This window comes from Malaclemys terrapin, chromosome 3 (assembly GCF_027887155.1).
Source record: "Malaclemys terrapin pileata isolate rMalTer1 chromosome 3, rMalTer1.hap1, whole genome shotgun sequence".
NCBI lineage: Eukaryota > Metazoa > Chordata > Testudines > Emydidae > Malaclemys > Malaclemys terrapin.
In genome coordinates, this window is record NC_071507.1 from 112,350,018 (window position 1) to 112,371,013 (window position 20,996).

Consider the following 20,996-nt stretch of genomic DNA (forward strand, 5'->3'; position numbering starts at 1 on the left):
ATTGCTCCTTAATTGGCTACAAGAGCATCTGTTCAGTAAAATGCTCCTTTCTGTAATCCCCAGGAGACACCACAACCCCATCTTTGTGTACACTGTACCCCTGGCTCCTCCTGACACTTGGGAGAATGAGACCTTTAGGCAGAGCTGCATCGGTTTCTCTTTTAGCAGTTTAAAGCGCGGCCAATGTGTGTTTCAAGCAGTTATGAAGCTAAAGATGAATTGCATTGCTCAATACCAGTTAATTTTCTTCCATCACTGCAAAGCTTTCTAGACAAAAATGACATTGCTTGGAATATTGAATGAAATGTTTGCTATTAAACATTAATATTTCATTCCATCCGTGGAACAAGAGCATTTAAAAACAAGTATTTTTGCTGAAAATTTTCATATGTTTTTAATGTCCTCCAAATTTTCCATTACTTAAGCCCAGCAGGGACTATTAGATCATCTAGTCTGACCTGCCTAACACAGGCCAATACATTTCATTTATTTGCCCCTGTATTGAGCCCATTGTCTTGTCTGAATAAAGCACACCTTCCAGAAAGGCATCCAGCCTTGCTCTGAAGATATCAAGATATGGGGAATCCACCACTTCCCTTGGTAGCTTGTTTCAATGGTTAATCACTCTCACTGTTAAACGTTTGTGATTTAGGCCTAATCTGAATTTATCTGGCTTTAGCTTTTCAGCTATTGGTTCTTGTTATGCCCTTTTTCACTAGATTAAAGAGCCCTTTAGTATCTAACATTTTCTCCCTGGGGGAAGGTACCTATACACCATAATCAAATCATTTCTCAATCTTCTTTTTGATAAGCTAAACATATTGAACTCTTCAAGTGTGTCTTTGTAAGGCATTTTCTCTAGCCTGCAAATCATTTGTGTGGCTTTTTTCTGTACCTTCTCCAATTTTCCAACATTCTTTTTAAAAAAATGTGGACACCAGAACTGTATGCAGGTGTCACGGTTTTGGGGTGCAATCCAGACCAGTGAGGGGTTATGTCACCACCTGCACTGTAACTCTGGGTGCCTTAAATACTCTGCTGCTCTGGCTCACAGCCCTGATACCAACAGTCAGCAGGCAAACGCAGTATCCTACGTGTCAGTGTGCTGTGCAGCCTTGGTTCAGCACTTCTGACCTCAGCAGTACATCTGTGCAGTTATCCTTATCAACTGTTTGATATCTTATGAAATCAGGTTTGTTTGACAAGTTCTGTTTTCCATAAAACCATGCTGACTGGTATTAATTATACTCCCATCCTTTAATTCTTTATGAAGTGAATCCTACATAAGCTCTTCCATTATTTTATGTGGGATTGATATCCAGTTTACTGGCCTGTAATTATCTGAGTCATCCTGCATACCCTTTATGAATATTGGCACAATATTCCATGTTTTGAATAATTTAAACATACCAGTGCTGCAGGTTGCAATGTTATCATATTATGAATGTTAACCTAAGAGATGTTGCTTCAGAATTTTGGCGTTTATTGTTTGTGATAATGAGCATAGTTATTCAAATTGAAGAGTAAATATTCACAGTTACAATACTGCCCAACCCTAAATGTTCAAAAATCATGTGATTGGTTTAAAAATAATGTGGTTTAAAAATAAACGCTGAATTTCTTTTTATTTGCCTTTTTAGTTTTTGTACTTTTCAAATGCAGACAAATCACATTTTCAATTTTTTTTTTTTCTGGAACTGAGGGCTAGACACATGTTTTAAAGTAATGCTGAGCTTTTCATGTAATCACCTGACTGAAAGCTAGGGATTTCAGTAAAATATTGAATACTGTAAGAATTGTGAGAAAATAAAAAAGTTGGCAACACTGTTAAATTTGGCAAATTGTTGCCACTAAAATAAATGTTACCTTAACCCTCCTCCTTCACCCAAAGTTTGGGCACATGTTCTGTCCTGGAAGGGAGACGTAGTGGTGTGGGTGGAGGTTTGCTACTGTATGTACATGTGGACTCTGTATGTAGTATAGGTTAGTACATAAAAGTGGACTGGGTGAATTATATTGAATAATGCATTAGTAATGTTGTAATAGGTATATTTTACATGCTAGTACATAATGTTTTACTTTTATAATACCACTTACGATACTAAAATCATTAGTAATTTTCCTGGTTGCTTGTTTGCCCATTATATAGAATTAATTATTAACACACAATGTGTAACGTTAAGGATGTGACACAACCATTTAACAGCAAGAAAAATCAGTTAAAGTTGATGCTTTGTGCCTACTCTATTCAGTGGTGCCTAAATATCTCAGTGCATTTAATGCATAATGTCATTCAAATCCTGATTTGAACATACTGAATTACTAATAGGCAAAATGGAGATGTCATACTGATGAAATGTCATTCTTAATTTGTGATTAACTTAGCTTTAGGCATTTTGAGCTGGCCAAATACTGCAAAACTTTATACATGAACATTCACATTTTAGAAGTTTGTGCTCCTTTTATGTTTTCTTTCTGTGGACATTCTAGCAGCCAAGTTCACTGGCAGGATTGTTCACCAAAATGGCTAAGTTTAAGAAATAGTGCACAATATTTGTGGAAAGCTTATCCTTAGTTCCTAAATGAAAATATTCACAGCTGATTGCTAGAGTTGCACTCATCACAGAAGGGAATGAAATTACCAAGTGTGATCTATGTGAAAACTTTGGAATTTGTTACAAATATCTACTCGGTGATCATATTGAAATAGCCCATGAACAAATCCCTAGGTTGGAACACAAGACTAAAGCTAAATTCAATGAAAATATTGTTTTCTGTAAAAAGTTCATATCTCTCTGGTCATAAGAATGGCCATACTGGGTCAGACTAATGGTCCATTTAGCCCAGTGTCCTGTCTCTGACAGTGTCCAATGTCAGTTGCTTCAAAGAGAATGGACAGAACAGGGCAATTTCAAGTGATCCATCCCATCGTCCAGGCCCAACTTCTGGCAGTTGGAGGTTTAGGGACACCCAGAGCATGGAGTTGTGTCCCTGACCATCTTGGCTAACAGCCATTGGTGGATCTATCTTCTTTAATTCTTTTTTTAACCCATTTATACTATTGGCCTTCACCACATCCCAAGGCAATGAGTTCCACAGGTTGACTGTGTGGTGTGTGAAGAAGTACCTGCTTTTGTTTGTTTTAAACCTGCTGCCTATTAATTTCATCATATGACCCCCTCGTTTTTGTGTTATGTGAAGGGGTAAATAACGCTTCCTTATTCACATTCTCCACAGCGTTCATGATTTTATAGACCTCTGTTATATTCACCCCTTAGTCATCTCTTTTCTAAGATGAACAGATTCAGACTTTTTAGCGTCTCATAGTATGGAAACTGTTATATGCTCCTAATCATTTCCATTGCACTTCTCTGTACCCTTTCAAGTTCTAATATCTTTTTTGAGATGTGGCACCCAGGACTGCATATACTATCAGGGTGTGGGTGTATCATGGATTTGTATAGTGGCATTATGTTATTTTCTGTTTTATTATTTATTGCTTGCCTAATGGTTCCTAACGTTCTGTTAGATTTTTTTTTTTTTGACTGCCACTGCACACTGAGCAGATGTTTTAAGGGAACTATCCACTATGGCTCCAATATCTTTCTTTACTGGTAACAGCTAATTTAGACCCCATCATTTTGTATCTATAGTTGGGATTATTTTTTGCTGTGTGCATTACTTTGCAAACTGGTTTCAGCTTCAAGTGTACTTAAATGTGTGCTTATGTCATTTGAATTTTTTTCATAAGCTCACAGATGTGACAAGTAATTATTAATTCTGAGATTATATCAATCACAAAATGAAAGTTCAAACTTTTTTTCCTCTTTAAGTTTTGTAGTAGTATTTACTTGTGACTAAATTCTTGTATGCTTCAAGACAGAGTGAACTTTTTTTGAGAGGGTAACTTTGGGGATCCCCTCTTGCTTATCATCTTTATTTCTTTCCATACCACACCTGAAACCTTTACATTTGGACAAATTATCTTCCCAGCTCACTTGGAAAGAGTATTGCTCTGGACTACAAGACTGGAAAACCACATGCTCCCTTATCCTGCAGGATCACTGTAACGTGTACTGATATATGCAGTGACTCCAACCTGAGAGCCCATTGATTGGGTAGTGTTGCATACATCTGATAATAGTGTAATAGAAGTGATATCACATCATCATAATGGCCTCAACACACCTACTAATTGTTAGTGTTATTTTTCAAGTCATAACATTTTCAGGTTACTAGATCTGTAAAAGCAAATTATACAATTTGAAATTGTAATTGGAGAATATTTGATAGATCTGGTCCTAGAATAATGAACGATAATCATTAATAGTAAGTTAATTGGGTAACATCAAAAAAGTTAATCTGGTATATTGGGATTGCATGGTTCAGTTGACTCTTAGTGTACTTTAGGGATTTTTGGTTGCACCATACCTCTGGATCTGATGGTGCATTGTGTTATGAAGAATATTAATACTGCTGCAGAACAATTACTTGTTCATTTGCTAACTGATTAAAATTCATGCATAATTTATTAGAACGGGAAGAGACTTTCTAAATAAGTCTTTGTCCTCAAGAGCTTAAAAACAAAATGCATATGCTAATATAAGAATACACTTTACATCCAACATAAAAATTTAATATGCAATGGTATATTAGTTTCATTAATGCATAGTTTCACTTGTAATAATCATGCTGTTAATCAAAGTATATACTTCTAAACATAGCTTCATATTGTAGAGTTTCAGAACTCAGAGCTGGTGGTGTATCATCCTCAACAATGTTTATGTTGTTAGCTATAAGACTGACCTTAGAAATCATTAGTTTGCCATTTAATATGCTAGTTCCACAGGAAATGAATTGCCTTCATTAAGCTATGCTACATTGCTGAGGTTTGATTCAGATAAAGAGGCTTATGCCTAGTTTATGCCAGAAACTCGGGGGGGGGGGGGAGGGAGGGAGAAGAAGAGAAATTTAGATGAATAATTAGTTCAGATACCTGAGAGTCCAGATTATCCTGAACTAAACTGTGTAGAACTTGTGCACATCACTGAATCAGGCCTAGGTCTGTCACTGAGGATGAATGAAAAGAATCCCAGCTGTTCCCATTCTGAGATATCATGGATTCGTATGAGAGCACAATTTTCAAATTGTGTAACATGAGATGAGTGCTTTGATTGCAGGCCTTCTACGGACGCTCATGGGAAATCCCTCCCTGGCAAGATTTTGTAAATACTTGCTATTTGGGCAATCTGACCCCTTCTAAAAATGGCAAGTATGCACTTCCAGAAAAAAAATATCTAGTAGCTCCAGAGTAATGTCATCTCTAGTAGAGATGCACAGGGACAAAGAAATCTCATCCTGAACTTCACCTCGAAGTGCTGATAGAATGTAACAAGGTGTTCTTGGAAGCAGTTGAGATCCTGTTCCAGATCATCATTGTTCTGAATAAGCACATGGTGATGATATATTGACTAACGATTTTTACATAGTCACTTTTCAAAGGTAGAACCACACTTTAACTACTTCATTTTCTTAAAGGTGTTGTGTTTTCTTTTTGGGGGGCGGGGTTGAAGGATGGTAGAGGTCTGGGGTTAGATTTCTTTTGTATGCACTTCCCACCAGATGTCTCTACCTGTTTGGAGTTGCTGTTTTGGTTCTGCAGTACTGTTGTGTGAAATCCCTGTGAGACTTGAATTTAGCATTGTTGACTAATTAACTGAAACAAATTAGCTGAAATATGTGCCATCTGGAATGAAAATGAACCTTCCATGTTTATCAGTGGATTCATTTTATTGGAAAAATACACGTTGCTTTGATTGTTTCTTAAACTAAATGACTCCTAGGCAATGTACTACTCCAGGCAAAAACTTCATAGATTTTCCCCCCTCACCTTTTCAGTCCCCTGTTGCTAACTTTCACTTTACAGCTTTGTTAAAATTATATTAAAGGGGGGTGTAGGTTGCATTGTGTACCCATTTCAGACATCTGAATGCCAGGATAAGTTATTTGATTGAGGAACCATAAATAATTCCATATATTGTTGTTATAAATCTTTACATTGTCACCATCCAGTCAGTATTGCCCAGTTCTAAACATTCTGAATGCCTTTGATATATTTCCATATTGTTCACCCTACACTGCATTTGGCAGGTTTGAAATGGACTGCAATGATTTTTTTTGGAGATGCTCTCAAGGGGGCAGTGGAACGTGACACTGAAGCTATTACTGCAGGAATTGTTCATAGCTTCTCTCAATAAAATAAAATGAGTTGGTTTTGAAATTCAAAGTCCCATTTTTTTGTCTTATAAAATACATGAATTATCATGAAGTGATTCACAATAGTTCAAGAAACGTTACCAGATAAGGATCTTATAAACCAGCACAGTCCTGGAACAGGGGAATAAATAAATATAGCTTATTGACTTCAGTGGAGCTACACTGAATTATAACAACTGCGAATATAGCCTCCTGTTGTTAATGCTGTATTATTCTGGCTTTGCTTCCCAGTTTTGGCATCTCTACAACTGCAGGATGACACTTCTTGTTGGGCGAGGCCTTTAGCTGTACATATATTAATAATATTGTGATATTTTTAAGTTTGGTTTTATTCACTGTGTATTTTTGAATTTCTTACAGAACCACCTCGACCAATAGCACCCCCCCAATTACTTGGTGTTGGGCCTACATATTTGCTGATTCAGCTGAATGCTAATTCCATAATTGGTGATGGGCCTATAATTCTGAAAGAAGTGGAGTACCGGATGACATCTGGGACCTGGACAGAAACCCATGCTGTAAATGCACCAACTTATAAGCTATGGCACTTAGACCCAGACACTGAGTATGAGATTCGTGTCCTCCTTACCAGGCCAGGAGAAGGAGGAACTGGCCAGCCAGGACCACCGCTTATCACCAGAACCAAATGTGCAGGTGAGGTCTGTTTTTGTTGTTGTTGTTGTTGTTTTCCACTTTGTTTTCACTGTAATGATGCTGTTACTATAGCAATAGTTCTCCTTTGCTGGTACCGCCAAAGGTCTGAAAGTTCTTATGCCAGCCTGGCCCCCATATTCATTCCACAAACAAATACTCCACATTCAGAAAAACAGAGTGGAAAACAGCTTATGCCAGCCTAGCCCCCATATTCTGTTTGTGCCACCTTTATTGGGGTCAACTTACTTAAGCTTCCATTTATTGATCACAGAAGCTAGGAAGCTGTGACAAATGTCTGAATGCATATAGTTAAATCAAATGAGGATCTAAAGGAGGTATGTTAAGGAACTCAGGAAAGGAAAGCCTCTCCAGTCCCCAACTTCAGTGGAGTTAAAACAACAATGGCTGAGCCATCAATTGGTGAGAGAATTTACCTAGGTGGCTTCATGGAGACCTAGGGTGCTTTAGTCTCCCAAGGCTAAGCTTGCGATCAAAAGATCCCGACCAGTTAAAAAGATGCCCTGGCAGAAAGGGAGTGAGCTGAGAGAGGCTGGCTAGGATGTGTCAGGGAAAAGGCTGACAAGTCTGGCTGAGACAAGTGTAAACAAAAAAGCTGGCAAACATGCTATTCAAAATTACTTTCAAATGTAGTAAGAAAAGACAGTCACATTGCTTAATTCTAAGTCATCTGTATTTATATAGTGGTGAGAGCAGTGTTTGAATGAAATCTCCATTCACAAATTAGGCATGGATTCCAACTGGACAGGGTATTCTAATGCTTGTCTTAGTATGTGTGATCCTTCTGTTCAGTTACTATGGAAAAGGGTCAGCGCCAGAGTTAGGCACTAATGTCATAAGTGTCCTCAACTTGACCAGGTCAGTGAGTTTATATTCCAGAAAATTAGACCATCTGTATTGATACTCTTTTATTTTGAAACTAAACATTGCTTTTCTTGGGAGCTGAAGCATTCTGCTTATTTAATTCCCTAAACAAACAAGCTCTCAGCCTAAAGCAATGCTGAAACTGCAGGCAATTTTGAAATAGGCGATCTTATTTCTAATTTACCATACAGTGTATACCTCTCTTGAAAAGTGAAAGGACTCATGTGTCTATCTCAGGTCAGATAACCACTACTGAAATCTAGTCTAGATTAAAGTGTCAGTTCAATTCTCTTAAATAATTTTAGACCTTGCTCCAAAAACATAGTTTAGAAATTCTTTATTTCTTTATTTATTCAGCTTCTTTATTAAGGCAACACAACCTAGAATTTCTTCCCAGACATCAGTTGGGTATACTTTCTTGTTCCTAATATGTGAAAGACTGAGGCTGCCTAATATGAAAAAGATAAGAGGAGAGGTCATGGTATATTAAAGGCCTGACATCCCTTTAGCTAGCCAATTTAAGGGAAGCAAGGTGGTGTAATTTTTAAAGCATGAAAATATACACATTTATAAAAAATAAAATATATATTCTTGATGAGTTTGTTGGAATGACTAGATCAAAATAATACTTAAAAGTGATAAACATTTGTTCAAGTAATTGATTTGAATATTAAAACATCAAAACAACAAGCAATATAGTTTGCAGTGCTTTTGATACCACGATAGCACAGGAACCTATTTTTTAATGAAAGATGGCAACTGTAGGCCCTGGGAGGTTGAGTTACCTGCCCCAGGTAATCTAGTGAGTCATTGACAGGATCCAGATTAGAATATGATTTCCAGGTCTGCTCCATTCATCCATCTCCCATAATAGTGAAGACAGGTATTTCTCTTCCAGGAAGGCTTCCTTTGGGCTTTTGCAACTATGTTGTAGTTTTAAAACTTGCAAAATCAGTATAAAAATCTATCTGAAGTGTGTGTGTGTGTGTGTCTGTTAGAAAGCAAACACAATATCAGCCTCTTGAAAAAAAAGTTTTAAAAACCAAGAATAAAGCCAATAATGAAACAGCTAGCAGTGTGATAAATCCTTTGCTAGTTGTGTTAGCTTGGTGACTATCAGGTGGCCTACTATGCTGTATTGTATTCCACTAGCTGCAGTACCTTGTTTTGGAAAATTCTAGTTTTTGTTTCAGACAAGACTGCTTATTTTTAAGACAGCTATCCTTACTGCCCTTTTGTTAGTTCTGTCTTTCTGTATGTTTTGTAAGCTTTAGGTTCAATTTTGAAACAAGTTATAATTAATTACCCATGTAATATCATTTATTTCCAGTCACTGTATTTGATATGTCAGTGTGAAACTACCTTGCTTTACTGTGTGGATAAGAAACGCATTACTGAACATTCACTGGATGGGTTTTAAATGTTTATGCTCTAAGTAATAACTAACATTGAATTATCAGGAATAATATGTTAGTAAAATGCTATTGGTTATTTTACCACAAGAATAAACAGTTGCTTTATTTTGGGAGGAGATTGAAAATGATTTTTACACATTGTTGGTTTAGAATTTACAAATGCCATGACATTTCAGAATAATATGCTATTGATCTATTAGTCTGTGTTTCACTTCAGAACATCTTACATGTTGTGCAATTTGAAGTACAATTGCATCAAGTTTGGGCATCAAGCATTCGATGTAGTTATCAGGTGGCAAGAGTGGTTGAACAAGTAGTTCTATCTCCTAAACAGTGAGTTAAAACAGTGACCAGTGATTTCTGGAGGACTTTTATAAGGTGCCAGACAAAATTAATTAAATTATTTGTGTAACTGGAATTTGATAGATGATTTTTCCTATGCTTAAATTTAGTGACTATATTATACTGAAAATATAGATTTTTTTTTTTTAACCAGATCACATCCATATGTGGGCAATTAACGGTAATAATCAGCAGACAAATATATGATACGACTGAGTATTTTTAAATAACTAGAAAGAGAATATAAAACACACTAACCAGAACATGATTTTCTTTTTAAAATTATACGTCCTGAGAACACAGGTCCAGTCTTGTTTTCATTTTTAAGCAGGTTATAGCCATTTTGCTAGGAGCAGTAATATGCTCCAAGGTGTATTTGGTGAGAGGTAATTACATGCCTCTGGTGGCTGAGGGCACTTGTCCTCATCTCATTCCTCACAATGCACGTGAAGTGTGTGATTCCTGCAGTTATAACAACACTGTATTATTGCTCACATAAGTATTTTAAAATAAAAGGAAATGAGATGCTGTTTTAATAGGAAGCAATCCTAATACCTAACTGCGCAATAAGGCAAGGATGTCTTCCTGTGAGATTTTCCTTTTGAGGATATCATCTGGCATCAGAACGTGTGTGCAATCTGTCTTTCCTGTGTTAGGCTGAAATAAAATATGCTGTATTTTAAAATTGTCCACTTAGCATGCTTTAGCAATTGTATTTTAGAAATTGTTCTGTTACATTGGCTGCTGCTTCTGAATAACTGTTAACAGCTGAGCTTTCTCATTAACTGATATTTTAGTGGCAAAGAAGGTCAACAGTTCATTCTGTCCAGAACTTAATATATCCACACAGTCAGTAGAGCTCCTACTTCACTGAAGGTCAGTGCGGTTTGTGATTTTCAGTAATACATGTAGATCTGTGGAGCAAAGGGAAAATGATCTGATTTTCATTCCAAACCCTTTAAGTAAACTTGTGTCAGTGGGTTTTTTATAAAGCAAGGAAAGGGATGAAGCTTTTCCCTTCTGGTTACAGCTTTATCGAAGCTGAAAATGGAACCATATGAATTGATTTTTTTACTATTGTCCAGGATAATTATCAGTCACAGAGACTAATAATCAATGACAATCAGCCTTAAGTCACAAAAACTGTTTCAGATGTTTGTTAAACAGTGCAACGTTGACTTAAGGTTCGGCTTTAGTTAAAGGTTCAGGATCAGGGCTGTTTTCCACTCTGTTTTTCTGAATGTGGAGTATTTGTTTGTGATTTCCATGTTATTAATTTTGAAAACAGAAGACAAAGAATACCAGGATGTTGTTGAACTTCCCATCAGCAAAAAAGCACATAATGAGAATAAGTAGCACAAAGAAAATAATCTAAAGTGTTTTTACATTTTCTTTTAAATCTTAAAATTAGGCTCCAGAGATTAGTGTATTTGGGGGCCCAGCTCTTCATGGCCATCTAGATTAATATGCCATGCTAGTTATTTTTTTAAGTAATTGTATGCAATTTTCAAATAGAGCAGTAGGGCCACCAAAAATGTTTAAAAATCACTTGTGCTGAGGGCTGACTGGCTGCAATAGTTACACTTCTCTTACTATTAATTGTCCTGTTGAAGACTATGGAGTGGGGCTGGAGATTTTTGGTAGCTAGAACTAATGAACCTGTCCAGGAGAATTTGGCATCTTGGTACTTCAGGGAGGTAGGCTTCTGAGAAGGTGTTGGAGGCAAAATTGGGTACTTGTCAGAAGGACAACAGGAAAATTTGGCAACTGAAGGGTCAAGTTGAGGATACTCCTCCTTTATATTTGTATAATTTAAGAACTAGAGTCTTTTCCTTTATGGGTTGCTTACCCACTCTTCCAAAAAACTAATAAAATACAAGCAAAAGGCTAATTCTGAGTAATTTTAATCTGGTGGAATGTTTTAACGTTTTCTAAGGGTCCAGAGAGAGAATATTTACTGCTTTATCTTAAATGCAATCTTAAGATTTCAAGCAACATCTTTATCCTTTTCTTGGTATACTGAAGAAATCTGATATCAATAAATTAGAAGGCTTATAGTATATGAAAGAGGAACTGTAATACATTTTGAGCATTTTAGTGTTTGATTTTACGACTAAAATGATAACGACGCATTTGAAATTCTGTAATTGGATATATTGAATTTTTATATTTGTCATTGCAGAATGCCCATATTACACCAATAATTATAAGTGTCAGTTTGTTTTTACAAACTTCTTTATCACCTGTAACTCTTGTTTCTGGGCTTTTTGCTAGAGTGAATGTCAAACATTTAAGATCTCACTAACCGATATCAAACGCCATGCGCTCCTGCTCCTTGCAAATTTACCAGTTGGTTGTGTTACGAAATCAGGATTTAATCAATTAAGAAGGATTAGGCAAAGGGTGCATCTTGCAGCTCTTTCTAAACATGGCTGGGTTTGCATTTAGTCATGTTTCCTTGGGACAGAATTTCAGAGTTGCATACTTACCATCGAGAAATTTCTTATTACCAACATTTACAAGCTTCATCCATGGGATGTCCAGCTCTAGCGTTCCAGATGATCAGCTGGCATATCAAACCAGTGCTCTGCACTGCTCTGGTTTCCAATTGATTGGCAGGTAAAATTCTATTAATTAACGTATACATACTATATATGAAGTGCTAACTAGTCTAGGCGCACAAATGGGAGGCCCATATGGAATGCATATAGCACTGCAGAGTAGTCGCACAGCCATTCCACTCAGCTAGGTTCTTGTTAGATCATGCAAACTAAACCATGGTGTATGCTGGGAAATACTTGGCTGAAAGATCTTCAAGGAAAACTCCGCTGGTCATAGGAACATAGTGTTGACTCAGCGGGCAGCTTTCCTCCCTCAGAATCAGTATTAAACAGATGACAACTTGTCTTTACTTTCTGTGTTCATTGTTGAGTGTTATTGCATAGTCTTTCGAGATGTGGGTTGTCTCTTTGCTTATTGAAATCTTTCTCAATAAAATGTGTGAATGTACGAATTCCAGTGTAGGCAGTTGCATGTTGCTTGCCTGAATTTCCCTGCAGTTTCATTTGAATTAGATTAATTTTCTGTTCTTTTCATGGTTGGTTCTAGATTTTATGGGTCCCTACATGAAGATACTTTATACTGTGCCCTGCCCTCCTCCCTCTCCATTTGAAAGGGGCTTAGAAGGGGAGGCCTACATAGAATCCACCTGCATAAGCTATCAGCTGCTTTTATCTGTCACCCAATGCCAACCTATCTCTAGCTGAGATATCCTCTTCCTTCTTGTTTCTAAGGTCCTTTGAACTTAAAGGGAGACAATATAAGGGTAAAAAGCTGATTAATTTCTTAAACAGGTAACTGACTCTGAACTAATGCTTGGTATGATTGCAGGTAGCTGCTGGGCCAAGGGGTCATTAAAGACTTATTAAGGGACAGGACATCAGCACTGCAAAAAATAAATGTTAAAAAGTCAAGGACTTCTTGATCAATTTGGTTAGCATTTTAAAAGCTAGCCAAGGTGTGCCTACTAGCAGGTCCTGGAATCTCCCTTAAACAGCCTTCCCTCCTTCAGCCTTCCCTCCCGCCTCCCCCCCCCCCCCTGTTGTTTTCTTCTGATCCTGTGTGCATGAAGTGCAAAGTCCCTAGATGCACAGTAGAAACCCTCCTGGGTACTTAGAAATGACGAAGATTGGTAAATAGGAGATGTAGAAATGTACATTTTCCTTTTTCTACATCTAACTTCTGTCCATGTGGGAATGGTGTGAATCTTGTCAGCCCTGTCATAAAATGGCAAAGCTTTGCCGACTCCTGCTGGAGAATGGGATTAGTTCTGAGGTGCTGAACTCCCAAGGCAGAGCAGACTGGGGAATATTGAGCTTGGAAAGCCAAGGGTAGAGCCCCCATAGTGAGAGTCAGTACAGTTGCGGGAGAATGGAACCCCTAGCCAAGAGCATCCCTTCTAGACCTTGCTAGAATTTTGAGAGGGTGACCAAGAAGATAAGGGGGGTGAAGGAAGAATAATCATGTGGGAAGATGGGGGCAGAGCCTGTCTCAGTGCTATTTGGGTGGGGAGGGACTGAACAGGGGAAGATTACTTTATTTACAGCACCTAATATTTCCAACTCAGTGTGCTGCTCTTCTTCAGTCATGGAGCTGTGACAGGTATACATTGCTGGTCATTTCCTTACTCGAAGGGAGGCTTAGAACTAGTTGTGCATTAAAGGTCTGATCCAGAGCTGATGGAAGTCAATGGAAATATTTACATTAACTTCAGTGGGCTTTGGATCAAGCCTAAATTTCTGGTAGAGCTCTACTATTGGAAAAGAGCAACATAGCAGCAGCTGCAAGCTAGCAGCACAGGTAAGCTATGGATTGACACCCCCCCCTGTGTGCCGTGCCCCCTCTCCCCCAACACACTTACTTTTTGGTGTCCTTTGCCAGAGCAGAGTGTGCCAGCAACATTTAGACTTCAGTGGTTTATCAGAAGTGACGTAAGCACATTTCTGAGAGGAGCACTGTTTGTGGCATTAAAATGTACTCCAGTATATTAATCCAAAGCCTCTATTCCAGTTGTAAAAAAGTGTATGCAGGGAAATAATTCATATTGTACCACTTGAGAAAGCTGCCAGAGATGTGCCCAAGCCACGTAGTGCAGATCCTGATTTTAACTTCTCCAGATCCACACAGTTTTCGTGTGTGTCCATTTCAAGAGAAAATACCTGCAGGATGACATTGTGTTGGAAAAATGTGGCTCTCTTAAATTGACTGCCAGTTTTTACTGTTAAATCTTTTATGACTACCATCCATTACTTTGCTTGATACTTTAATTCAGTTTGCTTTCATAATTAGGGTCATTCAACATTTTAAGTGGTCAGTACCATGGTGATGGATGCACTATAAGTACCTACATAAAATAGAACTAGTTTATTTAAACATGCAGTTTTATAAAATTAGCTTTTGTTTAGCTTGTTTTTATCATTGCATAAAAATGAAAGGAGAAACTTTAATTCAAATATTTATAACCTACTGTCACTGCAGCCTTTAGGCATAGTGTTTCAGAGATCAAGCATTTTGTTTTCTCATTCTTACTCAGTAACGGTTAGCAGAGCACCAGAGGGAAGGAAAAAGATTATAAGGTTCTGTGTAGGGGTGGAAAGCAAGACAATGCAGAGGAAAGGGAAGTTTCTTACTCGGATCAGAGTTCCCATTCAGGCACTCATTCCTCTCCCTTCTTTATTTCTGTAAGAAATACCAGAGGAGTACTCCTTGTTCCTGCCACCCAAGTGGCAGTATGCCTCTGGATGAGACATGAGTGAGTTAGTCCCCTCCCATCCTCATATTGAAGGGGTGTGGGGAGGTCATCTGAAAAGCTCCCAACCCCCATTCCTGCTGACATTGTTTCTTATGGGTCATTTCTGCTGAAGTGGGGTATTTCTGTTTTTTGCACCTTTTTTCTCAGTCTAACATTGCTCTTTTCCCTGATCCAAACTTGGCCTTCCTCAGGCAGAATAAAATAAATGATACTTTCACAATATTTTTATTTCTCAATAAATATGTTTTGTATTTGGAGAAAAGGCTAGATGATATTCTCATCATACGATGATGAAATTCTTTCCATTCCAACAGTAACTAACAAAGATGTTAAAGAGCAGCGACTAAAGTTAGACATCTTTAAATAAGAAGGTTCTGATAACTTGTATCCAATAATTTTAAAAGAGCTGGCCACAAAGCTTTCTGGACCATTAATGTTGATTTTCAATAACTCCTGGAACTCTGGGGAAATTCTAGAAGCCTGGAAGAAAGCTAACGTTGTGGCAGTATTTAAAAGGGTAAATAGGATGACCCAGGTGAAGTCAGCTTGACTTTGATCCTGGGCTATATAATGGAATGGCTCATCCAGAATGCAATTAATAAAAAGAGTAATATTATTAATGCCAATCAACATGGATGTATTCATACATTTATAAGGCCAGGAGACATTATTGTGATCCTCTAATCTAACCTCCTTTATAACACTGGAAAGAGGATGTCCCTGAATTAATTCATTTGTAAATCAAGATTTTTTTTCTAAAAGATTGCCAGTGATGAAGACTCCACTGCAACAGTTGGTAAGTTGTTCAAATGGTTACTTATAAAAATGGAACTTGTCAAACAAACTTGATAAAAGGTTTTAATGAGTTTACAAGTTTGACTGATAAAGGTAGTATTGTTGATGTAAGGTCCTTAGCTTTCTGTAAAACATTTGATTTGGTGCCACATTAGATTTTGATTAAGAAACTAGAATGATACATTTAATGTATGTCACGTTGATTTTGTATTAAAAACTGGTTAACTAATTGGTCTCAAAATGTAATTATAAGAGGAAATAATTATTTAAAGGGTGTCTTTCTAGTAGGGTCAGTTCTTGGACCTACACGGTTTAATAGTTTTATTAATAATCTGTTAGAAAACATAAAATAATCACTAATAAACTTTGCAGACATCACAAATACTGGGCGAGTGGTAAATAATGAAGAAGACAGGTCACGATACAGAGTGATAAGGATCACTTGTTAAAGCTGGACACAAGCAAACAATATATGTTTCAAGATGGCCAAATGTAAGGTCATGCATCCAGGAACAAAGAATGTCACTCATACTTACAGAATTGGGAAACTCTATCCTGCGAAGCAATGACTCAGGAGAAAAATAACTTAGGATTCATGGGGGATAATAGCTGAACATGAGCTCCCAGTGCGATGCTGTGACCAAAAGGGCTAATGCAATCCTTGGATGTATAAACAGGGGGCTCATGAGTAGGAGTAGGGAGTTTACCTCTGTGTGTGTGTGTGTGTGTGTGTGTGTGTGTGTGTGTGTGTGTGTGTAAAAAATAAGTATTAGCCCCTTTGATTGGATAGAGAGCCTGTTTCTAATCAAGTGACTTTTCCAAAGGAACACATTGAGTCAGTGGTGGAGTTTGGGTTGACACTCATTTGTTCCTGGTTCCATGTCCCTAGTTCTGTCCTCTTGCCCAACCTACAGCTAAAAAGCATACAACTTCTATTGAATTTTTTTATTTGATATCGTTTGTGTAACTTGTTTCATTCAATATTGACTTTTGAAAGCAGTTCAATTTTCCATCCCATGTTATTAATTCCTGGAAGGTATTTTATTACTGTAGGAAATGACCTGTTTAATTATCCTTAATACTTTAGAAGCTGAGTCTAACAATACCATAAATGCAAATTTTGTTGTTTAAATTGTATGGAATTGTGTATAACAGCAAGGGAAGGCCAGCGTTACATTGGTAAAGGATGTCACAAGACTTACTGCCAAATCAGACTGAAATATTACATAGAATGTGGCTCTCCAAGTGTAGAATGCGCTGCCCATGTGTTCACTTGCCAGTTTATAACTCATAGAATCATAGAATATCAGGGTTGGAAGGGACCTCAGAAGATCATCTAGTTCAACCCCCTGCTCAAAGCAGGACAAATCCCCAGTTTTTTTTTTTTTTAAACCCCAGTTCCCTAAATGGCCCCATCAAGGATTAAACTCACAACCCTGGGTTTAGCAGGCCAATGCTCAAATCACTGAGCTATCCCTCCCCCCTCATAGTAGTTCATGGTGTTACAAATAAGTAAATATTCCAATTGCACCAAATGGTCTCAGAAAAATGGTCTTGTGATTAAGGCACTGGACTGGGACTCAGGAGATCTGAGTTCAGTTCCTGATTCTGCCACAGACTTCCCGTGTAACCTTGGCAAGTCACTTAATCTCTCTGTGCCTCAGTTACCATCTGTAAAATGAGAATAATACATCCTTTCTCCCGGCCTTTGTCTATCCTGTCCATTTCAGTTATAGGCCGTTCAGGGCAGGCAATTACTCTTACTTTGTACTTGTACTGTGCCTAATACAGTGGGACATGATGTTGGCGGTGACTCTGAATTTCTACCACAATAAAAATAATAAATTGTTAATCATCAGAATTAGTGTAATAAAGGTCAAAGGAAGTACTAGAGAATGACTCATTGAACTGTCAGCAATATGTCCATGCAATGCTGTAATCTGAAACCAAGAAAAATGTGTATAGATAGGAATTATTTTTCTTGGCAGTAATTGGAAATGGTAGCAAGGAGGAGACTTGAAAGAAACATTTTGAAGGGGTTAGAATCATTTTTTTTTTTTTTTTTTTAGTGCTGTTTTACTGCATGCATATTCAGAACATAAATATTTTAGATTTATCCTATGCAACAAGAAAAAGAAAACACATGGAATAAATATTATTGTATAATCTAATCTGTATAACAGTAGTCCTTTCAATAATACTGTAAACATTATAATGTTACATTGACTTTTTTTGCATTTTTTAATTATATTTTTTGAGTGCCCTCCCACACCTTTTTTTTAATGAGGGTAAAAGCCCTACCTTTCCCCATGAAATAATGACATTGGTCCTACACCATTTTATATGATAATTCCCAGACTAAATAATTTAGCTCTGAATTTTAATAGCTTTTTTTAATAAATGATAATTTGTAGATTGATTTGTGTCAGTGATTAAGTGTTCAGACCTCCAAATCATCTGCTTGGAAGCAGCAGTTCTGCTCCTTTAAGGTAATTCATGGTAGGCTCTCAAATCAGTTTGTCTCTGGGATGGCTTAAGACAAACAGAATTCCTGCTTAGAACTTGAAAAGCCTAAATTGCAAATAGTGATTGCTGTGTTGGCTCCAGCCAATATAAAGATCTTTTGAAAATAAGTAAAAGAAAAATGTTAGTTTCAAAGACATGTTATTGAAGAGGAGACTTGCACAGTTCATACAGTTCATCCACACTAATGGTTTGCTATTAAAGCTCTTCTACTCTGCTTCTTAACTCTGTTGTAAGCCATTATCTTTGCATGTAAATCATTACATTCTAAAGACCTAACTCTTGGGCAGACAGTGCTATATTGCAGCAGTCAGGTTAAGAACGTGAGAAAATGTCATATGTTACGTTAATATAGAAACATTCATCCTGAAGAATTGGACTCTGAAGCTTTACACGCTTGTGTGTGTGTGTGTGTGTGTGCGCATGTGTGCAAATAAACTTTTCCTACCACTGAAAAGCAGCCATTGTGCACTAGCACTACTATGTAAGGCCACAGTCCTGCACTGTGATTTGTGCACAGCGCTTTGTTCCTCCTGTACACATCACAATGCAGGATCAGGCACTAAGTTTGTAAGAAATATAGTGAGCAATTGACTTGTTTTTACATAAGAACATAAGTGATCTCTCTCCTGCCATCCATCTCCACCCTCTGACAGACAGAGGCTAGGGACACCATTCCTTACCCATCCTGGCTAATAGCCTTTAATGGACTTAACCACCATGAATTTATCCAGTTCTCTTTTAAACTCTGTTATAGTCCTAGCCTTCACAACCTCCTCAGGTAAGGAGTTCCACAAGTTGACTGTGCGCTGCGTGAAGAAGAACTTCCTTTTATTTGTTTTAAACCTGCTGCCTATTAATTTCATTTGATGACCCCTAGTTCTTGTATAATGGGAATAAGTAAATAACTTTTCCTTATCCACTTTCTCCACCTCACTCATGATTTTATATACCTCTATCATATCCCCCCTTAGACTCCTCTTTTCCAAGCTGAAGAGTCCTAGCCTCTTTAATCTCTTCTCATATGGGACCCGTTCCAAACCCTTAATCATTTTAGTTGCCTTTTCTGAACCTTTTCTAGTGCCAGTATATCTTTTTTGAGATGAGGAGACCACATCTGTACGCAGTATTCGAGATGAGGGCGTACCATCGATTTATATAAGGGCAATAATATATTCTCAGTCTTATTATTATGCTTTTTTGACCGCCTCTGCACACTGCGTGGACATTTTCAGAGAACTATCCACAATGACTCCAAGATCTTTTTCCTGACTTCTTGTAGCTAAATTAGCCCCCATCATATTGTATGTATAGTTGGGGTTATTTTTTCCAAAGTGCATTACTTTACATTTATTCACATTAAATTTCATTTGCCATTTTGTTGCCCAATCACTTAGTTTTGTGAGATCTTTTTGAAGTTCTTCACAGTCTGCTTTGGACTTAACTATCTTTAGCAGTTTAGTATCATCTGCAAACTTTGCCACCTCACTGTTTACCCCTTTCTCCAGATCATTTATTAATAAGTTGAATAGGATTGGTCTGAGGACTGACCCTTGGGGAACACCACTAGTTACCCCTCTCCATTCTGAGAATTTACCATTAATTCCTACCCTTTGTTCCCTGTCTTTTAACCAGTTCTCAATCCATGAAAGGACCTTCCCTTTTATCCCATGGCAGCTTAATTTACATAAGAGCCTTTGGTGAGGGACCTTGTCAAAGGTTTTCTGGAAATCTAAGTACACTATGTCCACTGGATCCCCCTTGTCCACATGTTTGTTGACCCCTTCAAAGAATTCTAATAGATTAGTAAGACACGATTTCCCTTTACAGAAACCATGTTGACTATTGCTCAACAGTTTGTTTTTCTATGTGTCGGACAATTTTATTCTTAAGTATTGTTTCGACTAATTTGCCCGGTACAGACGTTAGACTTACCGGTCTGTAATTGCCGGGATCATCTCTAGAGCCCTTTTTAAATATTGGCGTTACATTAGCTAACTTCCAGTCATGGGGTACAGAAGCCGATTTAAAGGACAGGTTACAAACCTTAGTTAACAGTTCCGCACCTTCACATTTGAGTTCTTTCAGAACTCTTGGGTGAATGCCATCTGGTCCCGGTGACTTGTTAATGTTAAGTTTATCAATTAATTCCAAAACCTCTTCTCGTGACACTTCAATATGTGACAGTTCCTCAGATTTGTCACCTACAAAAGCCAGCTCAGGTTTGGGAATCTCCCTAACATCCTCAGCCGTGAAGACTGAAGCAAAGAATCCATTTAGTTTCTCCGCAATGACTTTATCGTCTTTAAGCGCTCCTTTTGTATCTCGATCATCAAGGGGCCCCGCTGGTTGTGTAGCAGGCTTCCTGCTTCTGATGTACTTAAAAAACATTTTGTTATTACCTTTGGAGTTTTTGGCTAGCCGTTCTTCAAACTCCTCTTTGGCTTTTCTTATTACATTCTTGCACTTAATTTGGCAGCGTTTATGCTCCTTTCTATTTGCCTCACTAGGATTTGACTTCCACTTTTTAAAGGAAGTCTTTTTATCTCTCACTGCTTCTTTTACATGGTTGTTAAGACACGGTGGCTCTCTTTTAGTTCTTTTACTGTGTTTCTTAATTTGGGGTATACATTGAAGTTGGGCCTCTATTATGGTGTCTTTAAAAAGCGCCCATGCATCTTGCAGGGATTTCACTTTAGTCACTGTACCTTTTAACTTCTGTTTAACCCCCTCATTTTTGCATAGTTCCCCCTTTTGAAATTAAATGCCACAGTGTTGGGCTATTTTCAATATGTTGT

The 20,996-nt window shown here is 37.6% G+C and overlaps 1 protein-coding gene across 7 annotated transcripts in view; it reads left to right on the forward strand.

The window, feature by feature from the left end:
* PTPRK (protein tyrosine phosphatase receptor type K) overlaps window positions 1-20,996 on the forward strand; it is a 581,323-nt gene that overhangs the window by 362,699 nt on the left and 197,628 nt on the right. For all 7 annotated transcript variants that reach the window (XM_054021706.1, XM_054021708.1, XM_054021709.1 and 4 more), the window contains exon 7: window positions 6,637-6,930. In XM_054021706.1, coding sequence (XP_053877681.1) covers window positions 6,637-6,930 — 294 coding nt within the window. The remainder of the gene's footprint in view (window positions 1-6,636; window positions 6,931-20,996) is intronic.